The sequence below is a fragment of the Penicillium arizonense genome, assembly GCF_001773325.1.
Source record: "Penicillium arizonense strain CBS 141311 chromosome Unknown PENARI_contig009, whole genome shotgun sequence".
Lineage (NCBI taxonomy): Eukaryota > Fungi > Ascomycota > Eurotiomycetes > Eurotiales > Aspergillaceae > Penicillium > Penicillium arizonense.
This window is the reverse complement of record NW_019173286.1, coordinates 166207-187200: the sequence shown is the minus strand read 5'-3', so window position 1 is coordinate 187200 and position 20994 is coordinate 166207. Positions and strand designations below refer to the sequence as shown.

General features: G+C 47.5%; 8 protein-coding genes across 8 annotated transcripts; 1 reads left to right on the top strand and 7 right to left on the bottom strand.

Moving 5' to 3' along the window:
* Positions 1 to 3183: 3183 nt before the first annotated feature.
* PENARI_c009G11067 (uncharacterized protein) lies at positions 3184 to 3791 on the bottom strand (the record flags this gene model as incomplete). The annotated part of the gene is made up of 2 exons (XM_022632041.1): positions 3184 to 3633; positions 3699 to 3791. The coding sequence occupies 2 exons, from the start codon at positions 3789 to 3791 to the stop codon at positions 3184 to 3186; spliced, it is 543 nt and encodes a 180-aa protein (XP_022488111.1).
* A 400-nt stretch (positions 3792 to 4191) lies between these two features.
* PENARI_c009G04103 (uncharacterized protein) lies at positions 4192 to 5079 on the bottom strand (the record flags this gene model as incomplete). The annotated part of the gene is made up of 2 exons (XM_022631826.1): positions 4192 to 4454; positions 4533 to 5079. 2 exons carry the CDS (start codon positions 5077 to 5079, stop codon positions 4192 to 4194), a joined length of 810 nt encoding a protein of 269 aa, XP_022488311.1.
* A 1382-nt stretch (positions 5080 to 6461) lies between these two features.
* Positions 6462 to 7262, bottom strand: PENARI_c009G09496 (uncharacterized protein; the record flags this gene model as incomplete). The annotated part of the gene is made up of 1 exon (XM_022631992.1): positions 6462 to 7262. The coding sequence occupies one exon, from the start codon at positions 7260 to 7262 to the stop codon at positions 6462 to 6464; it is 801 nt and encodes a 266-aa protein (XP_022488281.1).
* A 1367-nt stretch (positions 7263 to 8629) lies between these two features.
* PENARI_c009G09536 (uncharacterized protein) lies at positions 8630 to 9371 on the top strand (the record flags this gene model as incomplete). Its single annotated transcript, XM_022631994.1, has 2 exons — positions 8630 to 8889; positions 8978 to 9371. 2 exons carry the CDS (start codon positions 8630 to 8632, stop codon positions 9369 to 9371), a joined length of 654 nt encoding a protein of 217 aa, XP_022488240.1.
* A 247-nt stretch (positions 9372 to 9618) lies between these two features.
* fetC (putative ferrooxidoreductase Fet3) lies at positions 9619 to 11463 on the bottom strand (the record flags this gene model as incomplete). The annotated part of the gene is made up of 1 exon (XM_022631960.1): positions 9619 to 11463. One exon carries the CDS (start codon positions 11461 to 11463, stop codon positions 9619 to 9621), a length of 1845 nt encoding a protein of 614 aa, XP_022488324.1.
* Positions 11464 to 12329: 866 nt separating this feature from the next.
* Positions 12330 to 13653, bottom strand: PENARI_c009G00922 (FTR1 family protein; the record flags this gene model as incomplete). The annotated part of the gene is made up of 4 exons (XM_022631729.1): positions 12330 to 12882; positions 12943 to 13388; positions 13442 to 13566; positions 13623 to 13653. 4 exons carry the CDS (start codon positions 13651 to 13653, stop codon positions 12330 to 12332), a joined length of 1155 nt encoding a protein of 384 aa, XP_022488327.1.
* Positions 13654 to 14472: 819 nt separating this feature from the next.
* On the bottom strand, positions 14473 to 15987 carry PENARI_c009G12509 (MFS transporter; the record flags this gene model as incomplete). The annotated part of the gene is made up of 1 exon (XM_022632082.1): positions 14473 to 15987. The coding sequence occupies one exon, from the start codon at positions 15985 to 15987 to the stop codon at positions 14473 to 14475; it is 1515 nt and encodes a 504-aa protein (XP_022488183.1).
* Positions 15988 to 16549: 562 nt separating this feature from the next.
* PENARI_c009G00484 (uncharacterized protein) lies at positions 16550 to 18661 on the bottom strand (the record flags this gene model as incomplete). Its single annotated transcript, XM_022631714.1, has 6 exons — positions 16550 to 17301; positions 17367 to 17479; positions 17530 to 18140; positions 18195 to 18340; positions 18392 to 18472; positions 18535 to 18661. 6 exons carry the CDS (start codon positions 18659 to 18661, stop codon positions 16550 to 16552), a joined length of 1830 nt encoding a protein of 609 aa, XP_022488106.1.
* Between the last annotated feature and the right edge of the window lie 2333 nt (positions 18662 to 20994).

Below are 20994 nucleotides of genomic sequence, written 5' to 3'. Positions count from 1 at the left end.
GGAATAAGAAGCGGATGGAGGTGATCTTTAACCCCTCAGTGTAGAAGATTTGACTAGGATCTGCAGAGTGGAAAATGCAAGTGACGGTGAAGGAGTGAAGGAGAGTATGGGGAGGGGAAGGGAGGAAGAAAAGAAACATCGAGAAAACAAGTCGAGCGGGTACTGGTAAGGTACTCGTACTGAACCGGGACCCACCTGTACTGCACTGTATGGCACTAAGCTGGTTTGGGTCATCTGGATAATCGGAAAGTTGCACATCATAGGGCCAGTTGCATCTTTTTACATATAACTATGCAGATTGCTTGAAACGGATCGATTTACAGGAGCGGTCAATGCCTGCAGGTGTCAGTCTGTTTAGATTTGTATAGTGTTGCCCTAGGAAAGCGAAAACGGGATTGCTCTGGCTTATTCTGTACACTACTGGATAGCATAGTCCTACAATTTGGCCTCAACATGTTGTCGTGATGATCTTCAAATAGACCCTCCAAACAAGAGGATCGATCGCCTTCCGAGACATCCATTCCTCGGAGACATGGAGGTCGAGTCTCCCGGCAACCGTAACAAATACAAGTATTGAAGAAAAGACGAAGTAAAGCCGAAACAAACAGGTGTCACTGATATTTTTGATCCAGACTACCAAGCGCAGGGCTTCATCTAGGTAATCACCTACATTTGGCGCCTTTCCTAGATGAGGTATGACACGTAACGGCGGTCGGGGACTTGGACTCGGAGATCGGGGACTACGGGGATTACGGGGATCACGGGGACCACTTAGAAAATGTGACATGGGGGTAATACTAGAGGGACCTGAGCTATGGATAAGAAGCCGGACGATCCCTTCCCGCAGAAGACCGGGAGAGCCCGTGGAGGTCCCACCGCGATGATAGGCAGTTGTGATTGGCTGATCGGGGCGAATCGAAAGGGAATGGTTCGTATTAGTGGTATCGTAAACTTCCGCCGTAGTGCTTTGCGCCATACAAGAGACGGTACTGGGTATTGTAACAAACTAAATAATATGGTCCCCGGATCTAGTATGTTAAGTTATTGTTATAGCTCTGGTATATAGTCCACGTGATATCTTCGATTTCTGGGAGGTTCGACATGGTGACTCAGACGAGACTACGCGATTATGCGGTTCGATGCTGCGTGATCGAGGGCGAGGCAGAATATTTGAGATATTCATGGGTTTAGGCAAAGATAAAACTGTTGCACAAACACAACACATCGGTGATTTCGCCTGGGATCATGTGACTAAAGGGCTTGGCTGTAAGTTTAGATGCTCTTGACAGACATTGATCACGGGCGGAAGGAAACTCATGATCAACATAACCGAAAGTGAAATATTGGAACTCTGATTAAGCCTTCGTGAAGATATTTTTATTTCATCCCCCGCTGTCCCTCGTATACCTAGTGTGTCAATATCCCGATATCATATATATAGTCTTGAAGATTTTATCGTACATCTATATCAATGACCGTTTCTTCGCAGTCAAAATCCTTAATTCAGAAGGCAGGAAAAAAACCTAAGCAACAGTTTGAGGATATCAATCTAAAAATGTGAAACCGACCTCGCGTGCCAGACCCATAATTAATTGTGACGTGCAAGCTTGACTGTTTCCAGATCCACGAGTGCAGACAGCCCCATCAAGTGGCGAGTATGATCATCTGGCTGGTCTCTTGCAAGCATTTCTTGCCAGGGAACCGCGGTCTCATACCTTCCTTCTGGTCAAATGCTTTCGAAGACATCGAGCCAAGTCGATTTCTTGGGAGGTTTTAAATCTGAATCGTCCGGGTTGTATTCGGTGTCCGACGCAGAACTATCGAAACCCTGCTCATGAACTTTTCGAAGACTCATACTCGGATTTGTCATCACTGTCCACCTTCGAACCCCGAGCGATATTGTGGTCTGGATCACCTTCGGCGCCGCGATCGCTGCAGACAAGCATCTGGTGGCTCTTTGCCTGGGCCTCCTGGTTCACCTCCGCGTGACAACGTGCCTCGCCCTCATGTAGCCAGTAATTTAGCCCTTGTAGGCGACCTTGTTTTGCCTTGAGCCTTTCGACTACTAGTGTGCCTTCCCTTGGGTACGGAGTGGCGGGCGTTGACCTTTGGCTGGAGGTCACTAAGAAGTTTCAGAATCAGAGCCTCGATTTGAATCCTTGCAGTTAACCGCAAACTTAAAATTGCTTTTCCGTGACTGCTTGCCGAGCGGTATTGATCGCGGGCATCAGGGATGTTCACGAATAACATTTACTGTGTATTCCAATGTAGCATCAGATTAGGGGGATATCTCAGTAACCTAGTTATAAAAGCAATCGATTGGGAGGGTGAACGGGCACATACTCAAACGCATCCCCCGAATCCCTGGGATACTTGCTCCCCTGCTTTTGACTGGTCCGGTAAACAGAGCTCTATCACAAGCCTTGCGAAGATTCAACAACGTTTCCCGCTTCGTTTGTCATGATCATCGCTTTCACCGAGCTTTTGGGGTGTTTGAACTCTGCAACCAGGGCATCTCCCTTGGTTGTTCAGACTAGAGTGGAAACGTGGTGACCTTAATCAGAGTCGCATGAAAGACGAGGCAATTTTGGAATGAATTTGCCGCCTGGATTCCACAGTTAGAATCTTTTGTTGGTGTTTGCGTCTCGAGGAGTCTCGAGGGCTCAACCGGAATATCTAGCGATCTCATCGAAAATGAGGCGCAAGCGGGGTGAGATACGGACAAAGTAGTCTAATAGATGAGTACTTAGTAATCATTGAGAAGAATATACCCGTTCAAACATTTTACAGGGTCTAGTGGTAGTCATTTCTAATCATTGCTAGAACGAGAGACTAGTTGATGGAGCAGGGTTACTTGATAATGATGAGAATTACCATGAGATGCAATCAAGAGGAGCTACTCGGTGGCAGCCTACTATTAAGAAAACAGCCGTTGACTGTCAAAGGAGGAAGAGCGTATGTTCATTTGTGGCTCCTCAATACAATGGTGGTCAATCCACGTGATGACCTTTGCCCTGGTCGAGAACAACAAAAGAAAAACAACACAAAAAAAAAGAATGAAAAGGAAAACCCTCGTTCCCGCAGAAAATCCGGAAAAGAAAAGACATCCGAGATCGAAATACGATAATAAGTGGCTCCAGATTTCCCTTGGGAACGAAAGGTATGGTGAGAGGCAGGGTGCGCTTAATTGCCGCTGGTGTAGGACTCGACCCACATGTCGAGCTTGCGCTGAATAGCCTGAGCTGCAGCCATGGTAGCACGGTGAGCCCGCTGGCTCTCTTGGAGGGCGGCGGCCGTGGGAGCACGCCCAGCCTGCAGGCTGTCTTCTATTTCGGCCATGCTAGCGCACTGGGCCTGCAAGCCCTCTTGGAAGGCGACCTGGAACGCCGCGAGGTTGCGCCGGAGCTCCCGAGAGTACACGACGTGTATCCCGAGGTGGATTGCGGCAGCCATGTCGTCTGTGGGCTGGTCGGGCACCTCATGGAGGGCAGGAGGAGGGACGGTGGCGGCGGAACGGGGACCATGTGCCGGCTTCTGCAAAGGCTTCATTTTGTTGGAACCGACATCATTCTTAGCCTCGGGCTCAGAGGGCACCAAAGAAAGATCGTCACTGGAGGCGACGGCGATCTTCTTCTATGGTGTAAGAGGGATTAGCTGAGCTCAGTCAAGGTGCCTGGAGTGAGAATATGTACACTTACCTTGGCCTCGGCCTCGGGGACAAGGGGAGCAGCAACCGCGTGATGAGTGCAGCGGCACTTCTTGACTTTGCATTCAGCACAAGCAGGAGGCATCTCGTTGGTATCCACTGAAAATGAGGTTTTTGTTAGGTGGATGATGACGAGGTGAGGCGAGGACGGAGAGTGGATGAGCTTGCTTTTGCATGAGATAGACCAGAGGGTGGAGGATGGGAAGGATATGGGTTGATACGATAATTACGATCGTATCGTCGCGACAGTATGTTGTGGGAGAAACCCAGGAGGAAGAAGATACGCGACAACAAAACGACCATACGGCCGAATCTGGAAAGAGAAGGCAAACATTGAGATCAGAAGTTTGAGCCAACAGGCGAACACTCAAGTAAACATATCTTACTGAAATGATCCGAAATACTAGAATTCGGTATAAATACCGATAAATATGCGATTCAATTGTGTTTTATGCCCGTGGCGTGGGCCTTCATGACACAAACGATCATGGCCAAACCTCAGTCTCGTTCCATTGAACATCAAGCGAGCCATTTGCACCTCCCTCTCCCAGTATCCATTTCCATCTCCTCCCATCCTCTTGATTTGTCAGATCCAAGCGCTCAACCTCCTCTGGGTAAATCACCACAACCCTGAAGTTATTCCGGGAAACGTGGTCATGAAGATCTGTGACTTTCTGGCCAAGGCTCAGAGCTGGATTGCCGGGACTCTGGGACCTAGGCATCCCGGGCTGGGGGTTTCGGAAAGAACCTACATTTGCCAGTCAGTATAAGTTTTCTATGAACCAAAATACAAAACAGAATTATAGCTGGAGAGAAAGCACATTACCTCTCGCAACTGGTGAATGATTTGCAAAGTACTTGGTGACAGCTTTGTCCCACGTCCAATTCGTAATATCACCATCATTATGACCTTTCACCCGCAAGCCCTTCATGATCTTCTCTCGGGATGCCTTCTCATTCTCTGTAACATTGATAGTGGGATCTCCAATTGCATATGCAGTTCCCTTAATGCGCCATTGGGTCATCAGATCCTTTAACCAGAAGACCGCCTCAATAGCATTTCCCGAAGACTCCAGCTGAGGAATCTTTTCCATTCGAGCATCGGTGGTGAAGCATAGCATGTCACTTTCAAACACTGGCGGGTTGCCACCACCTTCAACTTGCTCGTCCATGGCTTCCTGGCCTTTAGGGTGAAGCTCAAGTTCAGGGAAGAAGCCGCGGCAACCACAGGTGCGCAGACGAGGCACGGGACGGTTACGAGCATCATAGCCGATAGTTGCAATTGTGAACTCATATCCTTGTGTTTGTTGGAGATGTGAGTCAAGTATATCACGCCATGGAGCACGTTGAGAGGTCGCCGGCGATGTGTTCATTGCGGAGACTCCAGTTGGAAAAGAGGATGTGGAACTGAAAGAACGGCCCAAAGTACCTCCACTGGTTGCCTTGATTAAACAAAGACGCTGAAGGGCTACTTTGAGAGAGGGTTGATGACCGGAAGAAACGGATGCTAGCACCATAAATTGTCGCAAAGACGATGCCTATTCGCGAACGTGGTATATAGGATTAGCGGGGTATGAAAGCTGCTGCTTGTCTAAGAGTCCGGAATCCGGCAGGTAAGGTAACGGAAGGGGCAGTTCGGATGCGCATCAAACAAGCGACGTAGAAATTGAAATAAGCATAAAAGAAGATGGGTCGACCACGGTTGGTCGTGGTGACATCAGATCAAGTGGTCCGTGCGTGATTTGGTTATTCACGGCCAGCTAAGTGGCAGGGCAGTGCAAACCACGTTGGATGTTAGTCTTCCAAAATAATCCATATCTATTTTTATAATATTCGTCAAGGAGAAAGTCGGAAATATCCATAAGACGCTTTATGTGCCGAAACATGGTCCTCAACCATCTCTGGGCACACCAGCAGCCTCTACATCCCGTTGATTGTCTACAATCGCACGCGCTCCCGAGCTGATGCTCTTCAAGCCGAGCTACCTCCTACAGTATTCGGATCATCGACTCCATTCAGAAAGCCGCGACAGTCTCCGATGTAATAATTACTTGCCTGAGCGACGACGATTCTGTCCAGCAGGTTTTGGTAAAGCATTGTCGACTCAACCCACCGGGAAACATTTTGTGGAATGCTCGACCATTCATCCCCTGAAGACGAAAGCCTTGTCGAACCAAGCCCTGTCCGCCAACGCACGATTCATCGCCTGCCTTGGTAAAGGAAATTGAAACAGGTCCTTTGTTGGTGTCCTTATATCGACTTTCTAAACATGAACACAGTTTTCGGAGCGCCCGACCGTGCGACAATGGGCAACTGGTTGAGATTTGCAGCAGGGCCTCGGACGTGGCGTACGTCAAACCGGGGTTTAGGGATATGATGGGCCGGGCGATGATCGACTTGGGCGATCAGCCGCCCCAGGCCGCCAAGACGCTCAAGGTGACCGGTAATTCGTTCATCTTCAATACGGTCGAAGCTGTAGCGGAGGGGATGTTCTGGCCGAAAAGACTGGCCTAGGGAGTGCCGCACTTCACTAGTACCTCCAGCTCTTTCTCCCGGGTATTTATACATCTTACTCACGTCGCATCATGACGGGAGACTATTGGAATCGCAATCTAGCCATGGTTCTTATATTATTATCCAAATATGCAGAAAGTAAAGAGAGACTATCGTTGTGACAAAATGAGCGTCCATCCGCACAAGAGCAGATGAAGGGTTTGGATCTATAGATTAAGGCTCCGACTGGGTGATAATTCATTCAAAATCCACTTTCTATTCCAAAGTACCGAGCAACTTCAACCAGACCTGAGCCCCCAACACCGACCCAAAAATCGACAAACCCCTCTTCTCTGGCTCGCGCAATGTCGCTACTATCCCAAGCTTCTTCCAAGTGTCTCTCGAGATAGATTGTCTGAAACCCACATTTTTTGGCGGCATGCAAGTCCTCAAGGTGGGCTGCGACGAGACAACATTGCGAATTCCTGAAACCGAATCTGCGGGCGGCACCATGATAGACCTCTGGCGACGGCTTGTAAGCACCGAAATGCTCTGCACTAGTGATGTGCTTAAAAGGCAATGAATTGTGTTCTTGTAGGTCTTCGAGGAGTTTTACATTACCATTGGATAATGTAGACGTCAAAAATTTAGTGCTCAGCAACGAAAGGCCTGGCACACTGTCAGAGTATGACTCAAGTCGATGCCAAGCGAGTGCCAAATTTTTGAGATCGTCCTCGTTAAATAAACCCCGGAGAAGCCGTTTGGTGAGAATATTTTCTAAAGAAATGCGGTTGTACTCATCTACCGAGACAAAGGGCTTAGATGTATCGTAAGTGTCTCCGAAGTTCATATATGAGCGATGCCACTCCTCAGCGATCTCCTGCCAGCTCGAAGTGGACATATCAGAGACACGTGCTCGCACATCGGCACTCAGATATCGAACTTGATCTTGTAAGGCCCTTTGTGCTGCGGCATTCAGTTCGTTTGCGATGCAATATCTCCATTCCACAACTGTCCCTAAGACATCGAAGAATATCATTGAAGGGAAACCATCCCGGGACATCTTTGTCGAAGGTTCTTTGAGAGATACCAAAGAATGAAGCTTTTGCATGAACTGTAGACTATACCAAAAAGTATAGCAAATTCCTCATCAGTCAGTGATAGAAACACGATAGCCTCAAAAGAGGACTAAGGGAAAAACAGATGAATTTACCGTCAGGGACTGGTGTAAAAGTTGACATGATACTATCGCAATGAGATTGGGCTTTTTAAATGTCGACGGCACTAAACATCCACTCTTCCATCAACCTCGGGATTTTATTGCTTAGGATTGCATGTGATTGTCAAGTAGAAAATCTCAACCAGGCAGGCTCCAAAACTAGTCAAATAAGTTGGATCGAGTAATTAGACCTCGGCGCCGCCCATGGGCTGTCCACGGGAGATGGTGTCCATTATGGGCTACGCATGGGCTGTCCATGGACGAGAAATAAGCAAACATCGTAGGAATAGCGTCTTGCATAAGTTATGCTCGGGGTTTGGTAATTTTCACCGCCACAAGTTGTATTCAGACTTCTGCTATGCTGGTTCGTTATCTCTTCGAAATGATATCGTGGATCGTAAATCAGAGACAGAAGGCATGAAGTCATTCTAGGGGCTTGAATTCGGCTCTATAGGTTTCCTCATTCGTATACAAAATCATCATCCCGTCGCTTCGGTCATTTTCCCCTGCATGAATATCGCACTTGTAGGCCACTCTCCAGTAATGGCATCCCGTTATCACCCGTGGTTTCTCCGGCTACGGAAGGCTAGTCTTGCTCTACTTCATCTACAGCATTCCTCGATCTATTTCCAAGGTTGCTGCCACCAACCATTATTTGACCAATTTGATGTCTGGTCACGTGCCAGGTGTTCTGTTGGTGGAGGACCCGCGACTTCAACCCACACTTTGACATACGGACATGAAAATTCAGGATGCATCAATTCCAAAGAACTCAGATATGGAAGCGAGCAGCAAGTGGTCCCAAATTTGACGTGCCAGGTTTGACCATCAATCGCACAATTGTTCTACGTCATACATACCCGGCCAGCAAACCAACAAGAAAGTATTCAACGATATTAAACACCCCCTGCGAGATCCCAGCTTGCCAACTCGAATCTAAAACACATCCACAAGGATGGGAGAAGATCCAAGCACAGGTTGAGCCTTATTTTGGCAAAAATTGGAATTTTGCCAGCAAGAAGGAGAAAAGGGGGTTTCTTGCCATTGGGTTCTCTCGAGCCTTCAGTCACTTTTTCCCTTTGACTCTTGATGGCCATATTGAAACAACATGCAAGATGCATTATTTGGCTCTACTAATTGACGGTTGGTACTTGTGACGCATATTTGAAAATGGACATTTATTGACTGGGCAGTTAGACCAACTTGAGAAGATGGACTTTGCACAAATGCTCTCCTACCGGGAGCGGGTAATGAATATTGCACTAGGAATGGCGAGTCCAGACAGGGACTTATGCCTGGAGTGGATGCTCCACGATACGTTCCAGGACATGCGAAATATCGACGAGGTTCAGGCAAATGATGTTGCCCAAGGCTTTTGTCAACTTCTCCAGGCTCAGACATCACAGGAGCGTATTTCGATACAAACTCTTGGGTCGTATCTCAGTTTTAGAGAGGTAGATGCAGGGAGACCGTACGTATCACCTCGTTATGACTTTGAAAGCTCATATATTTTCCCAGAGCTAAAAGTGAGTGAACAGATTCTACTCAGCTCTCATTAGGTTTGGTGCTAAGTTGCGCCTCAGCCATGCTGAGCTGGAAAATGTATCCGCACTGGAAAGTGCTGCATTTCGTCACATGGGCGTGGTCAATGATATCTATAGCTGGGAGCGAGAATGGAGAGTGTTCCAAGAGAATCAAACTGATGGTTCTCGGCCACTGTCTGCCATCTATATCCTTGCCAACGAAACAGAGTTGCCTTTTGCAGCTTGCAAGCGATTGATGTACAGCTATTGCCGAGAACTGGAGCTCGCCATCAAGGAGACCCGAGATAAGCTGCGAAACGATGGCGTCAATGACTTGTCACCAGAGATGGATATGTACATTAAAGGATTGGAATATTTTATGCGTGGGAATGAGCTATGGAGCCAGTGGACCCCAAGATATCGACAATGAGATAACTCTTGTTCGAGATATGCCAAAAATTTTTCCTCATGTAAAGACTGTGTTTAATGATTAAACCATGTTATTCTTATGGAAAGAAACATGTCGCTGCGCTATCTTTCTCACCGAAATGTCTTATGCAAACAACAGAATTAGGCCAACGAATAAAATATTATGCGATACAGTCATGAAGAAGAGCTATGTATGTTCAAAGTGTGTATATAACAGAAAGGATAAAAAAAAAACTATATCAGAACAATCAAGATGTCTCTGAGCTAACCACCGCTTCCTGAGCCTCCTTTTGTTTCTTGCTCTGCTGAACACCCGACATTCCATAAACTGAGATGAAAGCCATACCCAAGAAAGCTGAAACACAAGAAAACACCATGGCGACAATACCCTTAGCAGTAAAGCCAGCAGGCAGCCAAGGAACCTGCTTATTCTGACCGGTAAGATCAAGATAATCCTCCGTGTTGCCAGCGGCATTTCCTTCATATTTCACACCAGCCGCATCGCAGACCTTATACTGGTCCTCTGGAATAGACATGCGTTCCTGGATTTGCTCAGGTGCTTCAATCAGAGTCATGCCCAGACCCTGCGACAAGTGCCAGTCAATGTGACAGTGGAAGAACCAGACACCGGGGTTATCAGCCACGAAGCGGACGACAAAGTAGCCCTGCGGAGGCAGAACGAGGGTGTCTCGTCTCGCTGGGTAGTCTGGGAATGCGGCGTGGTTGGATGGGTCGTAGGTAACTGGGTCACCATCGGCGTAGTCGTAGAAGTGCTCTCCGTATGAAGGGAAGCGCTCTATGACTTGGAACTGGTGACCGTGGAGATGGAATGGATGGGACCCGCTGTCGCCGTTGTTGAGTACAATGTCTACAACTTGATTGTGACCCAGTACCATTGGGTGTGTGTATTCTCCATAAACTTCGGCGTTTGTGGAAAGATTTCCGGATGAGAGGACGGTGTAGATGGTGGGTACCTTCGGCTTTGTGTAGGAGATGTTGTTGAAGAAGGCGTAGCCTGCTCCATTACCGAGGTTTGCCATAGTAACTGTGAGGTCAATGGTCAGGTCGGCCTCTGGTAAAAGAGGCTTCTTGTCGTAGGGAACTAGGGTGAAATCGTCGTATGGCTTGAGATCTGAGGCAACGTCCACAGTCATGACGGCTTGAGGATGGGAGGCGGCGGAGTTGTATTCGAGCCAGTTTGTCTGGTTCAGTTTGAGGTCTGGTGTGATGGTGTCCAATAGGACTGAGTCGACAACCGTCACGATTGGATAATTTTTCTCCGTCGAGTTCTTTGTGGTCACAAGGATGGAGTATCGCTGCGCAACTGCGATGTAGAGCATATCGGCCTCGGTAGGCTCAGTGTACACTCCGTCAATCTCAACGATGCGGAAGGTATGGTCTTCGATATAGAAATATTGCGCAACAAAAGCTCCGATATTGACCAAACGGAATAGATAGGTCTTGCCAGGATCAACGGAAATACTACTGTTCATAGTATCATTAAAGAGAAAAGCCTGAGGAATTGGCTCGGCACCAGTGGGGTTCGCCACATTAATGAACGACGGCATAATGTCCTCGACAAGCTCATGATACCAGTCACTCAAAGTAATCGTGAACTCTTCATCATACATGTCGTTGAAGTATGAGCTGTTGTCGTGCACGATCAATGCCTGACGGTATCCATCCGGATAACAAGCATCGGTGTGGCAATGATACCAGTATGTTCCATTTTGGTTGACAGTAAAATTGTAGGTGTATGAAGAACCGGGAGGAATAGGACATTGAGTCACCATCGATGCTCCATCCATGTTGTTTGTTCCATTTTGGAACATACCATGCCAATGGATCGAAGTGGCCTTGTCACCGAGACCATTATAGGTGTTGACAATAAGTTGATCTCCCTTGTCCACTTCAATCACAGGCAGTGGCCACTGCCCGTTGATACCGACTACCTTTCTCTCTGCAAGGCCATCGGGGTTGGCGTTCACCCATGTAACATTGAAATCAAGAGTGACAGTTTTGGCTTGACAAGAATGAACAAAGAAGTAAAGGAATGCGAGTCGCAAGAACAGACACGGCGTCAGACTCCTCATTTTAAAGAATTCGCCGTTGGGGTGACTGACGGATGCGAGGAGAACAGAGTGAAGGAGAAAAAGACCCAACCATGTGTTTGGATGTGGCGCTTGGACTACAGAAGATTGATAAGTTTGAAAAAAACCGACTCACTGACCATGGAGATGCTCGTACCGGGTTTACACACCGTGATACGATTATCGATCTGACCATGTAACAAGGTGGGGCAAAACAAGCAAAAATGCAAGAAACTTAGCTCGTGGCTGTCAAGTCGGGTCAGTTGGAGCGATAACTGAGTCGAGAGTGGACCCAAGGACAGACCCATGTTCGTGTTAAATACATGGCGTATAGAGAAGTGCAGCTGCCTGTAGGGGCCAGATCGGCACAGCAATCAACAGATACATTAAGGACTTGGAAGGGATATGCCTCCTGGCCTTCATGCGAGGATTCTTTTTGGCCATAAAGGGTTAAGAACAGCAACTCGTACGGCAGGAATATTTAGCCGAATGGTGATCGCACAAAGGGAAAAGACAATCAGATTGGGAAAAGATAATCTGATCCCATGTAAGCCGTTGATTTGCCAAATTAACATGGCTTTTGGCTAGCCATGGATGGAAAAGGAGAACCCACGGGTCAGAATGGCGCTAAGCTTTGTTAAGACAACACTAGGCCCGTAAAAGCATGCGTTAGTACGGTTCGTATTCCGCGCCTGCCCGACCCTTGTAAAATACCGAATTTTGCAAAATATTGCGTATGGTTCATTTGTCAGTCGATGATTATTTCCTAATTTAATATTCACATTTCTTTATCTGATCGCAGCTATGCTGCTACAACTTCTATTCTCGAGCAATCACTTTTAGTCCCATACCAGCCACCATGAATGCGATCATGCATCAGCAGGCTTGACAAAGGTAGAAATTCCAGCCCCAGAGCCCTTCTTTTCCGTAATAGTGTGCTCAATAACACCGCTCGCCTCGACAGGAGCTGGCTCTTCGAGAGGTCGGCGAAGGATAAATGCCCTGGCTCTTGCCTTGTACCCTGCAACCTTTTTCATCGCTGGGTCCAAAACTGGGATAGCACCCCGACGCTCACGATAGAACATCAAGCCATAGCCGACCATGACACAAACCCAGTACAGATTGTACGAGATCACCGAGCCATAGGTCGCTGAATTGGTCCACCCGAACAAGGCGTTGAAGATACCCCAGCCTCCACCACCACCAATTAGGGGGTTGCAGCAATTAACGTGCCACACGCTTTGTCGGATGTCGTATGATCCTGCACCAGATCCAGTCTCAGAAGCGTCGCCTCCAACAATCTTGTTCCAGGTGTTGTTCTCGAAGTACCAGACACCACGCGAGAACAAACCACCGGCAACAAGGTAGAGGAAGCAGGTAGAAATGACCAAGAAAATCTGCATCGAAGTCTCACGACCACCCCTTTAAAAAGTTAGTGCCATAGCTCAGATTGTAACGAGCAAGGCAAGAAAGAGCGCTTACTTGTAGATCACATATCCAACCAAGAATCCTGCGGCAAGACCGCAAAACACCGCCAACGGGAATGAAGTAGCAGGCAGTCCCAGTCCAACACCACCAACGTAGACGACAGCTTCCAGACCCTCGCGCAGCACGGTAATAAAGGGCAAGATGAACATGGCATATTTCTCTAGCCATCTCTTGACGCGGCCCTTGCGCGACTCATTGGGGTTGTTTTCATGCGCCAAAGCTTTGGCTAGCTTCATGCGCCACTTGTCCTGCAGCTTAGAGACACGAAGCAGAGCTGCGCCCATGATGGTGATGATTAGAGAAGCAATGATTCCCAGAACACCTTCCCAAATATCCTCAGTGCTGGAGAAAGTGTCGGTTCCAAGGCCGTAGAAAGCACCGATCATGCCGCAGCCAACTGCAAGGCAAATGAACAATCCTAGGCCGCATCCTAACCAGACCTATTGAACGAATAAATGACCAAATTCGCGATAGAACCAAGGGACATGCATACTTGTTTCACCAGCCTTTTATAGGTCGCACGATCTTCCTCTGCGCCCAATGTCTGCTTCAGGAATGCAAGCAAGACAGATACAACCACTGTTGTCTCGAGGCATTCTCGGAAGCAGATGAAGAACACTGTTGCCGCCTTTGTCTCAGTACATAATTCCCATGCGAGGAACACAGTGGCTTACCTGTCACAGCAAAGACAGGGTTATTACCCATTTTGATGACCAGCAGATATACTCCCAGCTAGAAAGATGAGCTCAATCTCGAAGCAGAAGAAAAAAGTCAAGTTAACGTCCAGGTAGTAAGTTGGGGAACAACGGACAAGGGTCTGTGCGTGCGGGCTTGTATTGAAAAATACTAGCGCCATCCACATTCACCGGGGTCCTATCTGATCAAACCTTGGCCGGAAAGCTTTACCCGGGCAATTATCGACACGGCAACGTGCCGTGTGCTAACTTTTATTTTCTAGTGGGCTAAAGGGTGATCGCGGCCGAAGGGCTTTGAAATGGGTTGTCTGGCGAAAAGATCAACATCGCGCGGTTGAGAGTGTGCTCAATTACCGAACAGGGCCTGGACTGTGCTAGGGAGGCAAGCGTGTGTTGCGCTTTTAGCGCTACAAAAATTTGCTTCCCCGCCGGGGCTGCTGCGGTTGAAGCCCGCCACTGATGGGGTTTCATGCTCCCACATGGACATGGGAGTGGCCTGATGTCGCTGGTCTTTATTGTCCGACATACTCCGTAAACTGTCTCCTTAATTTTATTAGTCTCCGGAATTATACGACGACCTCGGCAGCAAGAACAAATTTATTTCGGAGATTGGGATTATCTGATTGATCTAATCAGACTGGACCCGTGACTCGGTGTTCGAAGGCTAACAAACTTTATTAGAAAGCTTGGCTTGATTGGTCGTCTAGGAAGACAGTTCCGAGGTTTGCTGAACTTTGTCAGAGAAAACCATTGGTTTGGGACTTAGCGTATCTATTAAATTTTTTAAAAATATTGTACAGAATCATGATTCATATTCATGACAATACGTCTATTCCCCACTTTCCTCACTTTCATCATCCTTTGATCGACTTTCAGCTCGATAGCCTTTGAAGGTGTAGCTCGCACTAAGCACCATTCCCAGTGCACCAAGACCAATAGCCACGTATAGGGCACCCCTGTAGCCTTTCAGAACATCCCCGGGAGTGTTGCCTCCATTGTTCACATGGACTTCGACCGTGCCGGCGAATCCCAAGCTCAACGAAATACTATAATTAACTACTGTGGTCACAAGGGATGCAGCGATACCTTGATGCTTCCGCTCTACCGCGTTGGACAGCATCAAAGTAGCCGCAGGGAATGACATATCCATGCCCCAAGGAATCACCAACAGGCAAACGAAGGTCAGTGCCCAATACGTCTGGTGTACCGGTGCGATTGCCACCAGAACATTGCCTAACGTAAAAGCACTCATCGACAACATCATGATTGTTCCCGGGCGCAGATGGCCCATGAGGTACCCCGTAGCGCAACAAGCAATGATACCCATTGGTCCTACTGGGACAAACTCGGCGGACGCCAAGAGAGAAGTCGTATGGCGGAGATTCTCTTGAAATTGCCAGAAGTAGTAGATCCAAATGCCAAAGGATCCCCAACCACAGGCAACACACCCAAGCACAAACGAGACATCGCGACTGAGGGCGTGGAACGGGATAAGAGGATGCTCGGCAACACGGAATTCAAAATAGAAGAAGGCCAAAATCAGGATAATTCCGATGATCAGCAGCACATAAACGTAGGGCTCGCTCCATCCCACTATGGGGGCTTGATTCCATGCTATGTTCACCAGCACAAGTCCACAAATTCCGCAAGCTCCGCCAAGTGCATCGAGAGCTTTGAGAAGGCCGACATAGGACGAGTCAAAGGAGGCGTCATGGTGTATAGAGGGGATTACAACAGAAGCCAGAACGGCGCAGCCGATGCAGACGAGGGTTTGAGACCAATATATCCATGGCCACCAGGCCAATTGGGCAAAGATTGCACCAAATACAGTTCCCAGAAGCGCACTATTTGGAGCAGTGGCACCGAAAATGGCAAATATCATATTCTTTCTCTTTCCTGGTGCGTAGGTCGCGCCGAGCAGAGCCAATCCGTTGGGCAATAACAATGCACCACCAATCCCCTGAAGGACACGGGCGAAAATGAACAGAATGTAATTAGAGTAGACACTGAGTCCTGCCACCAGAGACCAGAGTGCAAGCCAACAGAATCCGATGATGAACATTCGGCGATAACCAAATAGATCGCCGCATCGACCTGACACCAAGATGAAGGTGCCAACGGCCAAAGAGTACCCAGCCAAGAACCAGCTTGAAATTCCAGGCTCCGTAATACCGAAGCTATGAGCCACAATATTTAGTGGCGAAAGAACGATTCCGATGTTGGTTTGGGTCATGAATTGTCCCATGCAAACCAAGGTGATGAACAGGACTTCTTGGATGGGCGAGAATGTCGAAGCCAGCGGCTTTGCCGACGGGACCGGCTCTAGATCTAGCTTGTCTGCCATGACAGATTGTAGTAGTATCCTCTACCTCCCCATGTATTGAATGAAAGAATGAGCGGCACAGAGTAGAACACGGTGTAAAGTTTATCTACCCATCAATCGTTTTTTTGGGGGTGACGTGAAGCAGAACTAGTGGCGCTTAATGCAGAAGACTGAAGAAAACGCTCATCATTTGCAGGCAATTATATTTTCATTCACAGTTTGACCCACTAATAATTGGGTCGGCTTCTTGAGTCGGCATCGGAATGGCCTGCATCAGCCGAAAATTGTCACAGGTATTGACGTGATATTACCGTTCATAGTTATTCAAGTGAAAATAGAGTGTCACAGGCTGAAGTGCTAGTTGTTGCGGCCCCTGTTGCATATCGGGTGTGTTGCAGAACGTTTATCCGCATCGGATATTTGCGCATGGCGAAAAGGCAAGACAAGCTAGTCTAAAGTCTTTCTATGTAGTCCATGCATTCATTTACTCTCGATGTCGATTAACTCTCATACTTGCATCTGTCATTCAAATTTACGAAATTTTCTTCAAATAAAAATTCGCTACCGAACCCGAGACCCAAATCTATGATTGCCGACCTAGAATACTGAGCATGACGTCTCGTAGTTTGGATGTACACTGGGCCTGGTCAGTGAGTACATCATGACATCTCCAAGCCACAACTCGATCAGGTCGGACAAGAATACACCCAGTCTCATCAACACCTCGAACACGCGCCCAATCAAAGTAAACATCTTCATAGTCCTGACGGAAACCAATGGAGTATGCCTTAATGTTCATACCAAAGCCAGCCCCGACCTGCAAAGCTGCAATCTTCCAAGCCTCACCTCCAATACCCGTTAGAATGGTGAAGTAACCATGCCCGGCCAGATCAATGCTCGAAATACGCTGCACGGGGATGGCATCATTGAGCCAGACGTGAGGGAGACGACATCCTGGATATGTGCTTCGCGTGAGAACGAGATCTGGATCTTTGGCCATCACTTCTGGGCTGTAGAATGACTCTTTCTCATCTGTAGAGTATGCTGCAGTGCTTTGATAATACTGGCCCATTTCTGTACCAAGGGCATGGTACTCGTGCTCTGTCTCTTCGATTGCGGCTTGGAGCCTGCTGCGACGAGCACGGCCCTTCTCAGTTGGTAGGGTTAGCTCGTGAAGAGCTTCTGTTCGCAACTCTGGCGTTGGAAGTGCCACTCCCAGTGCTTCCCATACTGGGCCATGGTGACGGAATGACTGGTTTGCACGGGTGACGACACCGCGGCCAACTGGCTGGCGCTCGACTGAGTACGTTTCAAGTAGAGAAGGTGATGCATGGCCTGGATAGGTAAATTAGATGCTGTTTGGTTTAGGTGAGACTTGTGTCAGATTTAGTTTCACTAACCTTTGAGAACATGTGCAACTTTCCATGCCAAATTATAAGCATCTTGAATGCATGTATTAGAGCCCAGTCCATTTGAAGGTGGGTGTCGATGGACTGCATCTCCTAGACAGAACCTGTGACATGATTAGCTTATCCCGAAGCAAATAATAGAAACGAGCCTTACACTCTGTCTTTAGAGAACTTTTCCGCAACAACATCATTGATGCGCCACTTTGAAACACCCAATATCTCAGTGGAAATTGCATCGTCCCCAATAAATTCCTTCATTCGGGTTTCCCATTCCTCATTTGAGGGATTGCATTCCATCTCCTTTCCGCGCTCAGGCAGAACAATGAACAACCACTCATCCCAGGGCTTCACCATTCTTGCAATACAAGCCCAGCCAAAAAGAGGATGTTCTTTGTCTGGCTGCAAAAGCCAGTGAAGATTTCCGGTGCGGTATTGCATATAGCTGGATAGATCCGCCTTCAAGTGCACATTAAATGCAAGACCCTGATCTGGCCGCACGTCTAAAGGCAGCTCTGCTTGTCGAAAAACTTCACTTCTAGCGCCGTCTGCTCCAAACAGGTATCTGGAGCGGACTTGGTATAGAGCTCCAGTAATGCCATCTTTAAGTGTGGATGTGACGCCCTCCTCATCTTGTGTGAAGCTCACAAATTGTGTATCGAAGCGGCACTTAAAACCGTTGAGCGTTGCGTTCCGAACAAGGATCGGTTCGAGAATGGTTTGCGGGAGGTCGACAGGATCACATGGGCTGGCGGTTTCGTAGTCTCCCTGTAACTATGGTTAGACTAAGAATCACCCAATTCTGACCTAAAGTGAGCCCACCTTTCGCTTTGGATCATGTCCCCACGAATGAATGCGTGCATATTCCTCTCCAGCCATGCTATATGCCCACCGGGTGTGCATCATGTTCATCCCGTTGGTCGCAAGACGTTCACATTCCTTGTCGAGGCCAATATCACGGAGACACTCTTTATCAGTATTCGTCAGCTATAACTTGGTACCATGTTTGGAAACCGTACCCATTGCAGCCATATTTGTGATGTGAGCCCGTGGAGTATCCGCGGTCGCAGGGCATGCGCTGATCATGATTCCACGAATGCCTATGAACGAATGTGTGAGCGTTTCATTTTAATATTGACAGTTGACATCATATTGAGTATACCATAGTAGGCTAGGAAGCATGCCAAAGATGCGCCTGCTGGCCCAGTGCCAATGATAAGAGCATCGGTTGAAGTAATGGACGTGGGATTGTGGCCAGTATTGCCATTGGGCAACTGAACTATAGTCATTTTGGACAAAGAACAGACTCAATTTTGCGAACAAGAGAACGATAGTCCTGGGACTTGATTTCACAGAAGAATCTTTTGTTTCAACAACCTGAAATCATGCGACCGAATATCGGATGATCTTTTAATTGAAAGGCCCGCGGGGTCTATTATCTGTCGCAAGAAGATCAATGCGTTTCAAAATTACTGCAAGCCTGTTTGAGATATATACTGAACCTGGTGGGCCTCTGTCATTTTCCAAGTAACGTAAAAATTTCGAAATTAGTTCAATCACATCCTTAGGTTCGTCAAGCATAAGGTAACGCGTCGGCAATCCTAAAACGGCAGTGATGGAGCACAGCCCGTGATTAAGATCTTCAGTAGCGGCTGAGCTTAGATCGCTCATCTTATCAGATGCAAAATTGCCGGGGTTTGAAATCAGCAACAAGTCAAGGAAAAGGACATATCCTCCCTTCCGCTGAATAAAGCTTCGTGATCTTCACCTGCCCTCTACGATCTGCGCATATTATACTCTCAAATGCCGAATATTAACGTAGGCTCTCCACACAATGATGTAGTTCTCGGCAAGTTGGTCCAGTTTTTGAGCATTTGGCCAGAGGACTTTACTGCCAGTCCCCTGTGCAATGTGGTCATACAGGGCGATAGGTATATTAAAATGCCTGTGGACTTGTCGTACCTACGCTGCCAGAATCATTTCAATCTCTCAATAATTTACTCCATCCGAAGAAAATGTCTGATTCCAAAATTGGTCTTATTATTGCACAGCGTCCCCGGGCAGAGAAGGTTTGCTGAGTCCCAGCACCGAAGGAAATTTCATTTTTGACTGAGTAACTGCAGAGCCCAAAGAACACTGCCTCGCCTCCATCCCTTCCAGCGGAGAACTCAACCCCTGGCAGCACGTGGATTAATCGATTACGTGAAAGAGTTCTCACATTCCCCTCTTTAAGAATGCCACAGCTCAGCTTCTCCGGGGTATACCATGTAAGAAATCTCCAAATTTCAACTTACCAGAATGATGGAAGATGAGTGGAGATTCAGACAATGAACCGCTTGACGGTCACAGGATTTATGAAAAGAGATATATTTTCTGTACATATTGTACTTACAGCATCAGCTTGATTCCTAGTTTCAACAATCGCTTTAAAACCAAGCAAATGCCAAGCTATGGCTTAGTGGGACCCCGGCATCACTCCCTTCAGCACTGTAGAGACAGGCGAACTGATCCCTTTGTACTCCGGAACAGGGTTTCCCTCTGCTGGTTGTTTTCTTCAGAGTTGCTCTCTCCCTTGGAGTGCCTTCAAAAATTATTCTTGCATGAACCCGAATGATTGTCTTAGACATTATATTAGATCCGGATTCTGGAATCTTCCTGCTGTTTAACTATAGGTATAGCTTCTATAGATAAAAGATGTAATCTATTGAGATTTTGCGAAAACGTAGTAATTTACATGTATTCAACAACAATGAAAATTAAATGACTGTCATTTTACCACGGGTATAAACCGGACATTTTCTTTCTACATATTACGCTTGAGCCGCTGGTTGCCGATATAGGGTGTTCAGGCCTTCCAACAAGCTTTTGATGGAGATTGCTAAGGAACAATTGAGTAGGAATCATCGTGATGAGGTCAGACACCATGCCCACATGAAGATGACGCCACTCGGGAATGCAGTAGGACTCATAAATCCGCTTCTTCCAGGTCAAGAAACCCTGATCTCCACACCACGGGATCTTATCAGATCTTGCCAAAATGGAAAAGGGTAGAACTTTCGAAAGTTTCGTCATCTTGCCCCTTATGTAAACAAAACAGAAAATTCACCCCTTCACGGTTTCTTGGCATTGCACAGCCTAGTGTCAAAAGAGTTCCGCTGTGGGGCGGAGTGTTTGGACTAAGTGCTTACAAATATGTTATATCAACGGCCAAAGGTTTCAGAGGCCTTTTGCTTTTGGCATTGCGAATAGGTGGACAATGATCATAAACGAAAAAAAAGAAAAAAAGAACACTGGACCAATAACCATAAAAAGCAATACGCTCCGAGGCGCAGGGTGCAGTCCATATACTTTGTTCGGAAATCCGGGCTGATCTACTAAAGCTGAGTTTAATATGGACATAGCCCCTATTCTAGAATCCGGTGAAACGTCGAACTCGGGCAACCCCTGCATATTTCAGGCATGCCGAGTGTCAAAAGATTCGGCACACCCGGCTTCTTTCCTATCCCGAACAAGATCGGCATGAGATCATTAATAATCCCGATTACTGCAGGGATTACTGTCATTTTATATGTTGCCAAGATGCATGTCTAACCCTGACTAAAGATGACCAAGATGCGGCGCT